Source organism: Somniosus microcephalus, chromosome 11 (genome assembly GCF_052327205.1).
Source record: "Somniosus microcephalus isolate GS21.2 chromosome 11, FLI_Smic_1.0, whole genome shotgun sequence".
Classification (NCBI taxonomy): Eukaryota; Metazoa; Chordata; class Chondrichthyes; order Squaliformes; family Somniosidae; genus Somniosus; species Somniosus microcephalus.
The window spans coordinates 227,456,707-227,472,606 of record NC_140997.1 but is presented as its reverse complement, the minus strand read 5'-3'; the positions used below and the strand labels follow the sequence as shown (position 1 = coordinate 227,472,606).

Below are 15,900 nucleotides of genomic sequence, written 5' to 3'. Positions count from 1 at the left end.
TCAATGTTGAGTCCGGAAGACTGTAAGTTGCCTAATCGAAAGATGAGGTGCTGTTCCTCAAGCTTACGTTGAGCTTCATTGGAACATTGTAGGAGGACGAGGACAGAGAGGTCAGAGTGGGAGTGGAGTGGAGAATTAAAGTGACAGGCGACCGGAAGCTCGGGGTCACCCTTACGGACTGAATGGAGGTGTTCCACAAAGCGGTCACCCAATCTGCGTTTGGTCTCCCCAATGTAGAGGAGACCGCATCGTGAGCGGCGAATACGGTATACTAAATTGCAAGAAGTACAAGTAAATCGCTGTTTCACCTGTATTAGTAATAGTCAAAAGCTGCCCCGTGAAATAAAAGCTTAGTCCGAAGCCATGTAAGTACAAAGAGGAGGAGAAAAGTAACAGGTATAAACGAGACTGTGGCCCAGGTTCATGCAGAGCTGCTCCCGCTCCACCGCCATAGCTTTGCCGTAAGTGTGGTGGAAACCCGGTGTATGAGCGTAAACGGGATTTCTGCTGCTCCTCCGGAGAAATTACGGCCACGGAACAGGAGCAGCTCCGAGGAAATCCCGGGCCTATGAGTCTGAAACACATTCACAAGTTCCACTTAATACTCAACAAACTATTGTTCCGAGGATGTGATTTGGGGTGCCGTTATACTACAGGCGTGAGTTGGAGATATGTTGATTGAGTCTATTCAAGACTGAGATCGATAGATTTTTGGACTCTAGGGGAATCAAGGGATATGGAGATCGGGCGGGAAAGTGGAGTTGAGGTTGAAGGTCAGCCATGATCTTACTGAATGGCAGAGCAGGCTCGAGCCGTATGGCCGACTCCTGCTCCTGATCCTGTGTTCTTATGAGATTGGCACCTCCATAGGGCAACGTGGACCTGAGTTATACTGCCGATTTCTTGTGACTCTCTGGTCGGGGAATAAGAAACTCTGGGGTCAATCTTAACGTCAGCTCTCCACCAACTTCAGAAAGATTCAGAACGATGATTTCTACAGTTCCCACTCTGCCCAATGGAAGTTGGTGTCTAGCGATGCGAGACTACCTCCTGGAGCTGGACGCACATGGCCGGTCCTAAATTTAATTTGGGCAAATTCTCACCCGAATTCCAAGGCAGTCAGGTAGAAATTCAGAACAGTGCTATTCTTGCACGAACGCTTATCACATTCTCACCATACCCTCTCTCTCTTATATTTCATCACAGGCAGGCACTAAACCGCTGTGTTGGCCGTTCAAACGGGAAATAGCGCTGATTGTAATTTCTACCCTAGTTTATATCCATGTGATGCTGAAAACATTACAGAGATGAATACGGGGGAAACTCTGGCCTGTCATTAATTCCTGTCCGTAAGGATGACCCCGAGCTTCCGGTTGCTTGTCATTTTAATTCACTGCCCCATTCCCACTCAGACCTCACTGTACTCGGGCTCTTGCATTGTTCCACGGAAGCTCAGTGTAAGCTCGAGGAACAGCACCTCATCTTCCGATTAGGCACTTTACAGCCTTCCGGACTCAATATCGAGTTCAACAATTTCAGATCATAACCTCGGCCCCTATCATATTTTTATATATATTTTTTATCCACACCTTTGTTTTGTGCCCTTCCTTTTTCTCTCTCCCACATGACAGCTGTCTCTCATTCTGCCAGCGCATTTCACGCCTCATCTAGAGCCGTCTTTTGTCTCCACTAGTCCTATCACCATCTCGTCTGGTTTTGAATACCTCTTAATGTCTCTTCACTTCTCTTTTGTTCTTTCATCCCCATTTCCCAGCCCCCAAACTGGCCTTTTAATCTGTTTCATTTCCTGTGTTTTTTCAGTCCTGACGAAGGGTTTCGACCTGAAACGTTGACTCGATTTCTCTCTCCGCGGATGTTGCCTGGCCTGCTGAGTTTTTCCAGCATTTTCTGTTGTTATTTTTATTAATTCCTGTCGCTGTTTTCGGGAATGAAATCACTTTGGTGCTGTGTTCTTCACTTTTTGTTAAATGACCTTGGAACTGGGGAATGGAATATCTTTCCTGCTATCAGGCACCCAGTGTCAGGTACAGCACAGTAGCTGCAGAGTAATACATGCGAATATTATGGGCTGCTACACCAGAAATCAATTTACCGTTTAGTTTCACTCTGATGTAAAATCCCCAGTGTACGGGCATTTTGCCATTCCTGATCATCCAGTGCTTTCCTGCCGTGTCAGATCCCTAGTGCTCCGACTGAAATGCTCAAGTCATGCCCCACTGAGAAGGCTCTGCACGCCTTCAAAAGCGAGCTGGGCAGGTGCTTGGGGCAGAGATCGCGAGCGAGAAGGAAAGTGGATTAACAGATAACGTACATGCGGTCCAGTGTGGTCTCCTGGACAGGTTACCATTGCCACAGGGGGTTGGAGAGGAATTTTCCACAGTCGCACCCCCACTCCCTGCTTATTGACCCTGGATTGCTGCCTCCCCCAGGAGAACAATGGCTGCTGGCCCGGGGGGGGGGGGGGGGGGGGTAAGGAAGTGTCTACTTATGGGGGGTGATTTTCACTTAGAAGTCGGGAAGGAGGCGGGACTACACCTTTCGGGGTTGTAGTCCCGCCTCCATCGAGATGCGGCCAATCCACGCGATTTTAACTTGATTGACCTTGTTGAGCCCGCCCAGCGGGCTCAGCAGGCCAATTAAGGGCCACCCGGCAACAGGTGACGTCACAGACTGAAATTTCATCTGTCAAGACGTTTTGACAGATGAAATATCAGCGTTTCACAGCTGTTTGAAGCTGTCAAACACTGACAATCTTACTTCTAACCCAAGTCCTTCTCCACAGACTCAGTTAGAAATCTCACCGGCACAGAAAGCTGTAGGCTGTCACTTTTGACAGTTCGCAGCCGTTCTGCTTTCTGTGCCGGTGAGATGATGGACTCCCGAAACCTAAAGGAAGGAAGGCTGTAAAGGTAGGTACAGGTAATTTAAACTTCTTTACACACTTTAGACACACCAAACACACTTACCTTTGCACTCATGCACCCATCACTCACCTGAACACCGACATCTCGACCCCTCCAACCCGACGGCCCAACTCCTCTAACCTGCCGTGGTTTGGAGCCGTTGGGAATCCCACAGTTCAAGATTAAAAATAGGGATTAAGCTAAAAACTACCTGTTAACTACCTATTAACAGGCAGTTAATTGTCACTAATCCCTTCCCGCCTCGGGTGGGCGGGTCCCAGTGCGGGGCGGGTACCCGCCTCCTTTGAAACTTACATGGAGGCGGGTTGGGGGCGGGATGGTGTTGGGACCCCCGAATTCGGGACTTTAACCCCCCACACGCCTCCAATCCCGACTCCACGAGTCAGTTAAAATCGAGGCCATGGTGTTTCAGGCATCAGGAGTGTGGGCCAGGCTTGATGGACCAGCTGGTATTTTCTTGCCTGCCATTTTCATACGTTCGTTATGCAACAGAGGCGTATTTCTCTATTTTGTGAGTCTGATTCATAAGAACTTTTAGAAACAGGAAAAGGGCCAACAAGCCTGTCCTTTATTGATAGATTTCACTTCTATCTATCCTGAATCCCTTGACTCTTGATCCCAATTATAATGTCCATCCAATTCAGCAATCTTCCCTGGAAAATTAATCCACAACTTCAATTGCCTCTGACCTCCATACTTCTGACTTCCTAATTGTTTTTTAACTCGCGTTCCTTCAGTATTTAAATCTTTGCCTTGGTGAACGAATTTGTCCGGATAAACTATTTCAATACCTTGAAAAAAACTTCAATTAGATAACTTTGAACTTTCTGTTTTTCCCACAGAAAACAGACCTTTCCTCGTAAAGTTCTTGATCGCTAAAACAATCTTTGCCACTCACAGCTGTGCCTTCTCAGGTTTACGGATGTCAGGGGAGATTTTCCGCTGCCCTGCATCTGGTGAATCAGCGTTCCTGAGCTGCAGAACGGAGGAGAAAAGGCATGTGGAGATCTGTTGCTTCAGGTCTCCGCCTCCATTCCTTGGGCTTTCCCACACTGTGTAAACCAAGCTTGTAGTAGGTGCAAACTGTTGTGTTGGCATTTTAATGAGATGGGAGAGAATGTTCCCACCCTCCATCCTTAACTCCCTCTCCTAACGCTCTTTGCTGGGTAAAATTCTGCTTCGGCCGCCCGTTGTCATCACACCCTATTTTCCTTTTCGTTTAAGGGCAGGAGGCTCTCTCGGAGCAGCAAGAAGGCCCCAATCCTGGAGTCAGAAGGTCCATCCAGTGGGAGGAGAAACATGCGCAGCTGACTGCATCAGCCATGGCTCAGTGGGTAGCCCTCTCTCGCCTCCGAGTCATGAAGGTTGTGGGTTCATAGTCCCACTCCAGGCACTTGAGCACAAAAATCTAGGCCGACACTCCCAGTTCAGCACTGAGGGAGTGCTGCACTGTCGGGAGGTGCCGTCTTTCGGATGAGACGTTAAACCCAGGCCCCCGTCTGCTCTCTCGGGTGGGCGTAAAAGATCCCACGGTGCTATTTTGAAGAAGAGCAAGGGGAGTTCTCCCCCGGTGTCTTGGCCAATATTTATCCCTCAATCAACAGCTAAAATGAATGATCTGGACGAGGGAACTAGATGTAATATCTCCAAGTTTGCAGACGACACAAAGCTGGGTGGGCGGGTATGCTGTGAGGAGGATGCCGAGAAACTCCAGTATGATTTGGACAGGTTGGGTGATTGGGCAGAAGCATGGCTGATACAGTATAATGTGGATAAATGCGAGGTTATCCACTTTGGTGGCAAAAACAGGAAGGCAGATTATTATCTGAACGGCAATAGATTGGGAGAAGGGGAAGTGCAACGAGACCCGGGTGTCCTTGTGCACCAGTCGCTGAAGGTAAGCATGCAGGCGCAGCAGGCGGTTAAGAAGGAAAATGGTATGTTGGCTTTCGTAGCGAGAGGGTTCGAATACAAGAACAAGGATGTCTTGCTGCAGTTGTACAGGGCCTTGGTGAGACCACAGCTTGAGTATTGTGTGCAGTTTTGGTCGCCTTATCTGAGGAAGGATGTTCTTGCCATGGAGGGAGTGCAACGAAGATTCACCAGGCTGATACCTGGGATGGCAGGAATGACGTATGAGGAGAGATTGGGTCGATTGGGCTTATACTCGCTGGAGTTTAGAAGAATGAGAGGGGATCTCATTGAAACGTATAAAATTCTAACAGGACTGGACAGACTGGATGCAGGAAGGATGATCCCGATGGCTGGGGAGTCCAGAACCAGGGGTCACAGTCTAAGGATAAGGGGTAAGCCATTTAGGACAGAGATGAGGAGGAATTTCTTCACCCAGAGTGGTGAACCTGTAGAATTCTCTACCACAGAAAGCAGTAGAGGCCAATTCATTAAATATATTCAAGAAGGAGTTAGATATATTTCTTAAGGCTAAAGGGATCAAGGGATATGGGGAGAAAGCAGGGACAGGGTACTGAGTTTGGATGATCAGCCATGATCTCATTGAATGGCGGAACAGGCTCGAGGGGCCAAATGGCCTACTCCTGCTCCTATCTTCTATGTTTCTATGAGACGTTAAACCAAGGCCCCGTCTGCTCTCTTGGGTGGACGTAAAAGATCCCACGGTGCTATTTTGAAGAAGAGCAGGGTAATTCTCCCCCGGTGTCCTGGCCAATATTTATCCCTCAATCAACATCACCAAAAGATTATCTGGCAAATTATCACATTGCTGTTTGTGGGATCTTGCTGTGCGCAAATTGGCTGCCGCGTTTCCTACGTTACAACAGTGACTCCATTTCAAAAGTAGTTTATTTGCTGTAAAGCTTTGGGATGTCCTGAGATCATGAAAGGCGCTATAGAAATGCAAGTTCTTCATGAGGAAAGATCTAACCTATACTTCCTCTGATTAAGTGCCTAGAACCGCACATGGTATTCCTCTGTTTATAATTCAAGCAACAGCTTGGGATGAATAAAAAAGATCTATTCAAAATGTCTGACTTATCTAGCAGGGAGCAGCATTTAAACATATTTCCAAGTACTGGCCTGTGCCTCTCTTACGCAAGAGCTGGATTCTTAAAAATGGAAGGGAAGATATATCCATACAGTTTTGATTTTGTTTTCTTTAATATCATAGAAGCCTTTAAGGGGACGCTAGATAAACACATGAATGAGAAAGCAATAGCATCTCGTGAAGTGGTGCGCCGATAACAACCTGGCCCTTAACATCAAGAAAACCAAAGAAATCATTGTGGACTTCAGGAAGTCTAAAGGCAGAAGTCACACCCCCATCCACATCCATGGGGCTGTGGTGGAAAGGGTGGACAGCTTTAAGTTCCTCGGAGTCCACATCACGGAAGACCTCTCCTGGTCCCTCAATACCTCCTCTCTGGTGAAGAAGGCCCAGCAGCGCCTATATTTCCTAAGGAGGCTGAAGGGATGTAACCTGTCACCCCTGATCCTCTCTAACTTTTACCGCTGCACAATAGAGAGCATCCTGACAAACTGTATCACAGTATGGTATGGCAGCTGTAGCTACTATGACCGGAAAGCCCTGCAGCGGGTAGTCAAAACTGCCCAACGCATTACCGGCACCCGGCTACCGACCATAGAGCACATATACCAGAAACGCTGTCTACGGAGGTCACGGTCCATCATCAAAGACCCTACCCACCCCAGCCACAGTCTGTTCGCCCTCCTGCCATCTGGGAGACGCTACAGATGCATTCGCACCCGTACGACCGGATTTAGGAACAGCTTCTTTCCCAGGGCTGTCATCCTACTGAACTCCACAAATAAACTCTAAAGCCTGCACATCTGCCAATGCACTTTATTATGGTTATGTTTATGTTAATGTATTACAAGCCAAATGTATGTTGAATGTTTAAATGTCTTTATCTAAATGTACACTCTCGGGAGCCACAAGCCTACATTTCGTTGTACTGCACTTGTGCACTAACAATGACAATAAAAGTTGATTATTATTATTATTATTATTAGAAGGGTTAGATGAAGAGGGGTGGGAGGAGGCTCGTGTGGAGCATAAACATTGGCATGGACCAGTTGGGACGAATGGCCTGTTTCTGTGCTGTAAAATCTATGTAATTCTATGTAATAATTTGTAACTTAAAAAAAATTCTCATCAAAAATGCCAATTAAAGAAATACCGCTTCGGAGACAAGACACCGAAGACAAGTGACACGGACTCACCATTGGCAACATCATAGTCCTCCTCATGTGAGAGCTTTAAAACAGGGAGTTGACGGGAATAAGATGGTGTGTGTGACGAGAAACCTAGATGAAGCAAGGACAAACACAGCACGGACAACACAACAATAATTAACACACAGCGGCCTAAGGTGGGAGCGGTATTTGATGGAAGATAAGACCTGACTGAATTTGCCACCAGCTCCATATGGGACACAGATAGAAAATGGAGGCTCCAGTTTGTGCTGAATTGTTAGACCATGGGAATGTCATCAAGGTATTAACCTTGGGTTTTAAAGAAAAAAATTGACGATAGTCAAAAAATCAATCAATCATTCATTCAATCTGGCCATCTGTCTATCTATGTATCTATCTATTGATCCATCTATCTATGTACTTATCAATCCATCTATCTGTCGATCCATCTATGTATCTGTCGATCCATCTATGTATCTATCGATCCATCTATCTGTCGATCCATCTATCTATGTATCTATCGATCCATCTATCTATCGATCCATCTATCTATCGATCCATCTATCTATCGATCCATCTATCTATCGATCCATCTATCTATTGATCCATCTATCTATCGATCCATCTATCTACGTATCTATCGATTCATCTATCTATCGATCCATCTATCTATCGATCCATCTATCTACGTATCTATCGATCCATCTATCGATCCATCCATCTATGTATCTATCAATCCATCTATCTATCTATCAATCGATCAATCGATATGCATATAGAAGTTCAGCTTCCAGCTCGTGTCCATCACACTTTAGTTGTCGCATTTCGAAGGTGTGGGGAAAAAAAGAAAGACAGTCATCTCCAACTGGTTTTTCCTGACTTTCAAAGCCTGACCTCTCCCATGGGGCAACAGGCAGGGATTTGCAAGCAGCTGTCAACTTACAGAAAGTGCCCCATAAAATCACCTCAGCTTGCGCCTATTTAGATCACTAGCCCACAGGGAGTGCCTGAGCAGCGGCTCAGTTAAGCAAAGCTCCATCTTAGCAACTAAGTAGGCACAACTGTGCTCCACACACCGTATTATCTGTGAGCAATGCCACAGGAGATCAAATGTAAGAAGTCACACAACACCAGGTTATAGTCCAACAGCTTTATTTGAAATCACAAGCTTTCGGAGCGCTGCTCCTTCTTCAGGTGAAGTGGAGAAATGCATAAAGACACAGCTTATATAGTCAGAGAATCATGTCAGATGTTTACAGGTAACCTTTCCAACTGCCATTTATCACACCTCGGCAGAGAGGTAATCACAGCAGTCAAAGGTGTGAATGGTGTCCAATTCACACCTTTGACTGCTGTGATTATCTCTCTGCCGAGGTGTGATAAATGGCAGTTGGAAAGGTTACCTGTAAACATCTGACATGATTCTCTGACTATATAAGCTGTGTCTTTATGCATTTCTCCACTTCACCTGACGAAGGAGCAGCGCTCCGAAAGCTTGTGATTTCAAATAAAGCTGTTGGACTATAACCTGGTGTTGTGTGACTTCTTACATTTGTCCACCCCAGTCCAACTCCGGCATCTCCACACCACAGGAGATCAGCTAGTTTAATGCAAATAAATCAAATGGTTCGACTGACTATTTAAGCACCCAGGAAGGATGATGATGAAAGTGGTGCTAATTTGGGGCCTCAAAAGGAGGATAAGCTTGGTGGGCTGAAAGGCCTTTGCGGTCTCCTCGTGTCAGTTTGGTTCAATTGGCAACACCCTCGCCTGAGTTAGGAGGTTAGGGGTCCAAGGCCCAGTCCGGGGTTTTGGATGAAATGTTAAACCGAGGCCCCACCTGGCTATTCAGGCAGACTTAAAAGATCCCATGACATTATTCAAAGAGCATAGAATTGTCCTGATCTTCTGGCCAAGGCACATTGAGTGTTTGTGGGTTCTTGCTGTGCACAATTGGCTGCCATCTGCCTAAACAACAATGAATGCACTTCAAACATTAGTCCGTGGTTTTGAAGTGGTTTGGGATGTCCCGAGGACATGCTAAGGTCCTATCTTTCTTTCCTTTCCGGCCTACTTCCTTTTGCCCTTTCTCTTTCCTCTCATTTTCTTGTTCCATGAACCTCCTCATTTGAGAGGAGAGGTTGGAAAAGTTAGGACTGTTCTCTTTGCAACAGAGAAGGTTAAGAGGTGACTTAATCGAGGTTTTCAAGATGATGAGAGGTTTTGATAGAGTAGATAGAGATAAACTATTCCCTCGGGGAAGTGGGTCAATAACTAGAGGTCACAGATTCAAAATCATTGGCAAAAGATCTAGAGTGGAGATGCCGCTCATTCCTACCGTACATGTTCCGTTCATATAATTCTGAGAGCGATGTGAAGCTAATCCCAAAATATAGGTGTGCAACAAAGCTGATCAACATCAGGCATTCAAGTGTAGATCAATGATATTTCTATAGATGTAATTAGATTGCGATGACCTTTATAAGGGTCCGCTTGGCTCAGTTGGTGACATGGTCAACTCTCAGTCTGCAATACCAGGATCTGAGTGCCTTATCTATCTGATAACCCTGTGTAGCATTGGGAGAGTGCTACATTGTCAGAGGTGCTGTCATAGAATCATAGAATGGTTACAGCACAGAAGGAGGCCATTCGGCCTGTCAAGTCCGTGCCGGCTCTCTGCAAGAGCACTTCAGCTAGTCCCACTCCCCCGCCCTTTCCCTGTAGCCCTGCAAATTTTTTTCCTTCAGGTACTTATCCAATTCCCTTTTGAGAGCCGTGGTTGAATCTGCCTCCACCACCCTTTCAGGCAGTGCATTCCAGATCCTAATCACTCGCTGCGTAAAAAAGTTTTTCCTCGTGTCGCCTTTGGTTCTTCTGCCAGTCACCTTAAATCGGTGTCCTCTGGCTCTCGACCCTTCCACCAATGGGAACAGTTTCTCTCTATCTACTCTGTCTAGACCCCTCATGATTTTGAACACCTCTATCAAATCTCCTCTTAACCTTCTCTGCTCTAAGAACAACCCCAGCTTCTCCAGTCTCTCCACATAACTGAAGTCCCCTGTCCTTTGAATGGGATGTTAGAATGCAATCCTGCCTGTCGAAGAGGGTTGTTATTTATGAAAGATGAGATCAAATGGGCTGAAGGGCCGTGTCATCCAAACCTATCTTCTAATCTTTAACGAGAGTTGGAATCTTTGAGAATTGGTCTGAAATTTAATCAGATCACATCCTGCTTATTTCTTTGCTGAGTTCAATATTCTTGAATGAAATAACTTACACCATGTCAAGAATAAACAGAACTGTTCCATCCCATGCTCTCCTGCTGGCCTCCCAGCTTTCACCCTCCATAAACTTGAGTTCATCCAAAACACTGCTGCCTGTACCCTAACTCACACCAAGTCCCGGTCACCCATCACTGCCGCCCGTACCCTAACTCACACCAAGTCCCGGTCACCCATCACTGCCGCCCGTACCCTAACTCGCACAGAGTCCCGGTCACCCATCACTGCTGTGCTCGCTGACCGACATTGGCTCCTGGTCTGGCAATGCCGCGATTTTACAATATTCATCCTTGTTTTCAAATCCCTCCATGGCCTCGCCCCTCCCTATCTCTGCAACATCTTCCAGCCCCACAACCCCCCCCCCGCCCCCCCACCCCCCGAGATCTCGGCACTCCTCCAATTCTGGTCTCTTGCACATCCCCGATTTTCATCGCTCCACCATTGGTGGCCGTGTCTTCAGCTGCCTAAGGTCTGGAATTCCCTCCCTAAACTTCTCCTCTTCCACTCTACCTGTCTCTCCTCTTTTAAGACGCTCCTTAAAACGTATGTCACCTGCACTAAAATCTCCTTGTGAGGCTCGGTATCAAATTTTGTTTGATAACACTCCTGTGAAGCACCTTGGGATGGTTTACGACATTAAGGGTGCTGCATATATGCAAGTTGTTGTTGTTGAAGCAGGAGAGGAGCATTGGGAACTGCAAAAGGTTCATTCTGCCTGAATTAGGTGGCGGTTTTACAGTTCTTCACATGGGCTCGGTCGGTTATCAATAGAGTGCGCAGGGAGAGACCCATTATCAATCAGCAATACACCCATTGTGGTGTGGTCTTTATTGGAGCAACTTCGTAAAGTAAATGTACTTAAAATCCATCAAATACCGTGAATAAGAGACAAAACAAACAATTCACCACGAGCACCCACATTGACCATAATATCTGATGTATAAGTCGCAGGCCGCTTATTTTAAACTCAGTTTTTTGTTGGAACGTTCATGTATCTGATGTCCTACTCTTCAATTCACCCTAACAGATTAGATAGTTCCACAATTGGCGATTAGTTGTTGAACAGTTGATCAAGAGAACAGAGCAAGCAGACTTGATCTCAGTGCATTGGGGACATCAGGCTGTTGAGCAATCAACTATTTGATCAGATTTTGGCTACTGCGACTTGTACACCAGACAATATGGTCTTACTAACTATTTACTAAATGTTCATAGTCAGATCAGGCTTTGAATAGACACAAGTGCGAGTGGAAATGTTGACCAAAATTGATTAAAAAAAACAAACAAAAAATATTACATATGGCTCCAAAAAGTCAAGCAGTTTGAGAGACCACAGTCGAACTCTTGGATCAGTGGCTTGGACCTAATCAGATGATGCTGACTTGGACTCTTACAGTAGATGCCTAACCCTACATCTCTATTGAGAACTGTCAGCCGTGGCTCAGTGGGCAGCACCCTCTCTCGCCTCTGGATCAGAAGGTTGTGGGTTCAAGTCCCACTCCACAGACTTAAGCATGAAAATCTAGGCTGACACTCCCAGTGCAGCACTGAGGGAGTGCTGCACTGTCGGAGGTGCCGTCTTTCGGAGGAGACGTTAAACCGAGGCCCCGTCTGCTCTCTCAGGTGGACGTAAAAGATCCCATGGCGACTATTTTGAAGAAGAGCAGGGGAGTTCTCCCCAGTGTCCTGGGCCAATATTTATCCCTCAACCAACATCACTAAAGCAGATGATCTGGTCATTATCACATTGCTGTTTGTGGGACCTTGCTGTGCGCAATTTGGCTGCCACGTTTCCTACATTACAACAGTGACTGCGCTTTAAAGAGTACTTCATTGGCGTGAGAGAACTTGCATTGATACAGTATCTTCCACGTCCTCAGGACGTCCTAAGGCCCCTCATAGCTAATGGAAAATAACATTCAGCAGAGGGCGGTGAATCTTTGGAATTCTCTGCCCCAGAGGGCTGTGGATGCTGAGCCGTTGAGTCTATTCAAGGCTGAGATCGATCGATTTTTGGACTCTGGGGGGAAAACAGGGTTATGGGGATCGGGCGGGAAAGTGGAGTTGAGGTCAAAGATCAGCCGTGATCTTATTGAATGGCGGAGCAGGCTCGAGGGGCCGTATGGCCAACTCCTGCTCCTAATTTTTATGTTCTTATAGGGCAGGCAGAACTTTCTACCTTTTAATATATTTTATTGTTCATTATTTTTATTGCAGGGTTTTAGAGGGTTGCCTGGAGTCCTGCTCCTATTTCTTACGTTATGACTCCTGATTGCTATACAGTGACCCATGCTGGAAAATGCCCATCTAGATAGGGGATCAGGCTTGACTACCTTGCCCAGCACCTGAATAGCCTGCTGGCACTCACTCCCTAGGCGCACACATGGAAAATGGTCTGTTGGGTGAGGCAATGCAGGGCAACTGACCACCACTGAACCATTTTCAAGCAAGAGTCAACATCTTCAGGAGAAGAGGAATGAAAACTGACGGGGGGGAGTGTGGAGAACAAGGTGCAACTCTGGCTGTAGGTTTTCTATTTTATTTGAGCTCGAGATGTGTGTGACGCTGGCAAGGCAACATTTATTGCCCATCGCTCGTTGCCCTGAGGACATTAAGAGTCATCCAGCTAGAGTCACATATAGGCCAGACGGGGTAAGGACGGCAGACTCCCTTCCCTGAAGGACATTAGTGAACTTGTTGGTTTTTTTGGTGGCTTTCGTGGTCATTTATTTCTGGTGCCAGCCCACAAATTAATACAGTAAAATAAAAGTAAAAGACTTGCATTTCTACAGCGCCTTTCATGACCATAGGATGTCCCAAAGCACTTTACAGCCAATGAAGCACTTTTGAAGCGTGGTCACTGTTGTAATGTAGGAATTGCAGCAGCCAATTTGCGCACAGCAAGCTCCCCCCGCCCCCCCCCCCCGAGCTCATGGCTTGTGTTAGGGGTCCCCGGGCTCTGGGACTTAAATGGATCTCCAATGCTACAAGGTATAATCTACAATATGCCAGGCCATATCTGGAGTACTGTGTACAGTTCTGGGCATCGCACCTTAGACAGGATATATTGGCCTTGGAAGGCGTGCAGCCCAGATTCACCAGCATGTTACCAGGGCTCCAAGGGTTAGATTATGAGCAGAGATTACATAAACTAGACGTATTCCCTGGAATATAGAAGGTTAAGGGGTGATTTGATTGAGGATTATTGGATTTTGAAAGGAACAGATAGGTTAGATGGAGAGAAACTTATTCCGCTGGTGGGGGGAGTCCAGGACAAGAGGACATCACCTTAAAATCAGAGCCAGGCCACTCAGGAGAGAAGTTAGGAAACACTTCTTCAAGCAGAGGGTGTTAGAAGTGTGGAACTCCCACACAAAGCAGTAGATGCTAGCTCAATTAATAATTTTAAATCTGAGAGAGATAGATTTTTGCTAGACCAGGGACTGAAAGGAGCCAAGGCAGGTGGATGGAGTTAGGATACAGATCAGTCTTGAGCTCACTGAATGGCTCATTGAAACTTATAAAATTCTAACAGGACTGGACAGACTAGATGCAGGAAGGATGTTCCCGACGGCAGGGGAGTCCAGAACCAGGGGTCACAGTCTAAGGATAAGGGGTAAGCCATTTAGGACTGAGATGAGGAGGAATTTCTTCACCCAGAGAGTGGTGAACCTGTGGAATTCTCTACCACAGAAGGCAGTAGAGGCCAATTCATTAAATATATTCAAGAAGGAGTTAGATATATTTCTTAAGGCTAAAGGGATCAAGGGATATAGGGAGAAAGCAGGGACAGGGTACTGAGTTTGGATGATCAGCCATGATCGCATTGAATGGCGGAACAGGCTTGAGGGGCCGAATGGCCTACTCCTGCTCCTATCTTCTATGTTTATGGAACAGGCTCGAGGGGCTGAATGGCCTCCTCCTCTTCCTATGTTCTTACGAACATGAACCCTTCTGTCGATTTCCAATCGGATAATGATGTTAGAGGGCTTATAACACGTTGAAGTGTGAGGAGTGACTAAAGCGTCCTGATAAATATTTCGGGTGCAGGGCATGTGTCGAAATTTATTCAGCACTTGTTGTCGATGCAATGTTGATATAGCTTAAAAGACAGATGAACATTTTCAGGGTTACAACACTTACTATTGAAATGTAAAGTGAACACACATCAAGCAATGGGTAAACGATACAGAACCACGGGTGCACACCACAGAAACCACAAATAGATCTGACATTGAAACTCCTCGGCTCTTTAAGAGGCCACGCTGCAGAACAGTAACCCCTGCATGTGCCGAGATATTTATGCAAATGACGTACGAGGTTCACAAACCTCGAGTAACATTATTAAGAAAAAGATATTTCTCCCACAGGACAGTGGGTAAGTGGAACAGGCTCTCAGAATAACTGATGCCGGGTCAGTTGACACCTTTAAAACTGGATCAATATGGTGGAGAAGGGATATTGAAGCTATGGAGATACTTCACAACACAGCTTTGATTTTTTTTCGCCCCCCAGGGGAGGTCAGGGAAGTGCTTCGGCGTTCCCTATAGTGAGCGATTAAAGAGATGGGTGGGAGGGAAGAATAATCAGACCTGGGCTCTGGATACAGTGCGCCTGATGGGCTGAATGGCCTTTTCTCACTCTGCATTTTCCATTGAAGTGCCCATCAAAGGTGCAAAAGAATTAACTGCACAGTTTGCCCTACTCAGTAATGCCAGCACGTCCCTAATGGGTCAATGGTTTACAGCGTAAACAGTGGCAGAACCAATTGGGGGTGGGGGGGGTGGGGGCGACGCTGGGGTGGGGGGGTCAAGAGGGGTCATCATGATCCCTCCACCCAATCCTTTTGAGGTTGGACAACATGGTTCTGGAGGACCACCTCCATTTTGCTCCCAAGGGACCTCGGTCACCCGTCTCGAGCCTCCGGGTGCGCCCTGTTGGTCTGTGCGATTCCTGACTCGGGTAAGTCGGCATTGCCCCGTTCCCGGCTCGGTCCCCTTCCTGCCAAGTTGACCAAATCTCGAGTCAGACACCCCCACACACCCCGCCCCCCCCAACCCCAGCTCCGTGACTGCATTTGTGCGCTGCAGCTGATGCAGTGATGTGGACGAATGATAACAGTGTCCGACACAAATAAAGTGCCACTTGATGTGGAAGCAAAGAGTCATCCAACACAAAGTGGATTAGCTAGTCCGAGTTAGTCCAATGTTCTGATCTATATCTGAATAAATTGGTAGACGTCTATGTCCTCTGGCTGGAGAGACATTAGAGGCTGTTTCCCCTGGCTGCAGAGTTGAGAACTAGGGGGCATAGTTTCAGGATAAGGGCTCGGCCATTTAGGGCTGAGATGAGGAGAAATTTATGGGGCCTGTCCTACTGTCTAGTGACACAATGCCCTGGGGCCTGTCCTTCTGCCTGGTGACAGAATGCCCTGAGGCCTGTCCCACTGCGTGGTGACACAGTGCGATGGGGCCTGTCCTACT

At 46.8% G+C, this 15,900-nt stretch overlaps 1 protein-coding gene across 1 annotated transcript in view; it reads right to left on the bottom strand.

Moving 5' to 3' along the window:
• LOC147111312 (uncharacterized) overlaps positions 1-7,639 on the bottom strand; it is a 31,570-nt gene extending 23,931 nt beyond the window's left edge. Inside the window, exon 1 of the mRNA XM_086002072.1 lies at positions 7,164-7,639. Coding sequence (XP_085858198.1) covers positions 7,164-7,368 — 205 coding nt within the window. The 5' untranslated portion in view covers positions 7,369-7,639. The remainder of the gene's footprint in view (positions 1-7,163) is intronic.
• Between the last annotated feature and the right edge of the window lie 8,261 nt (positions 7,640-15,900).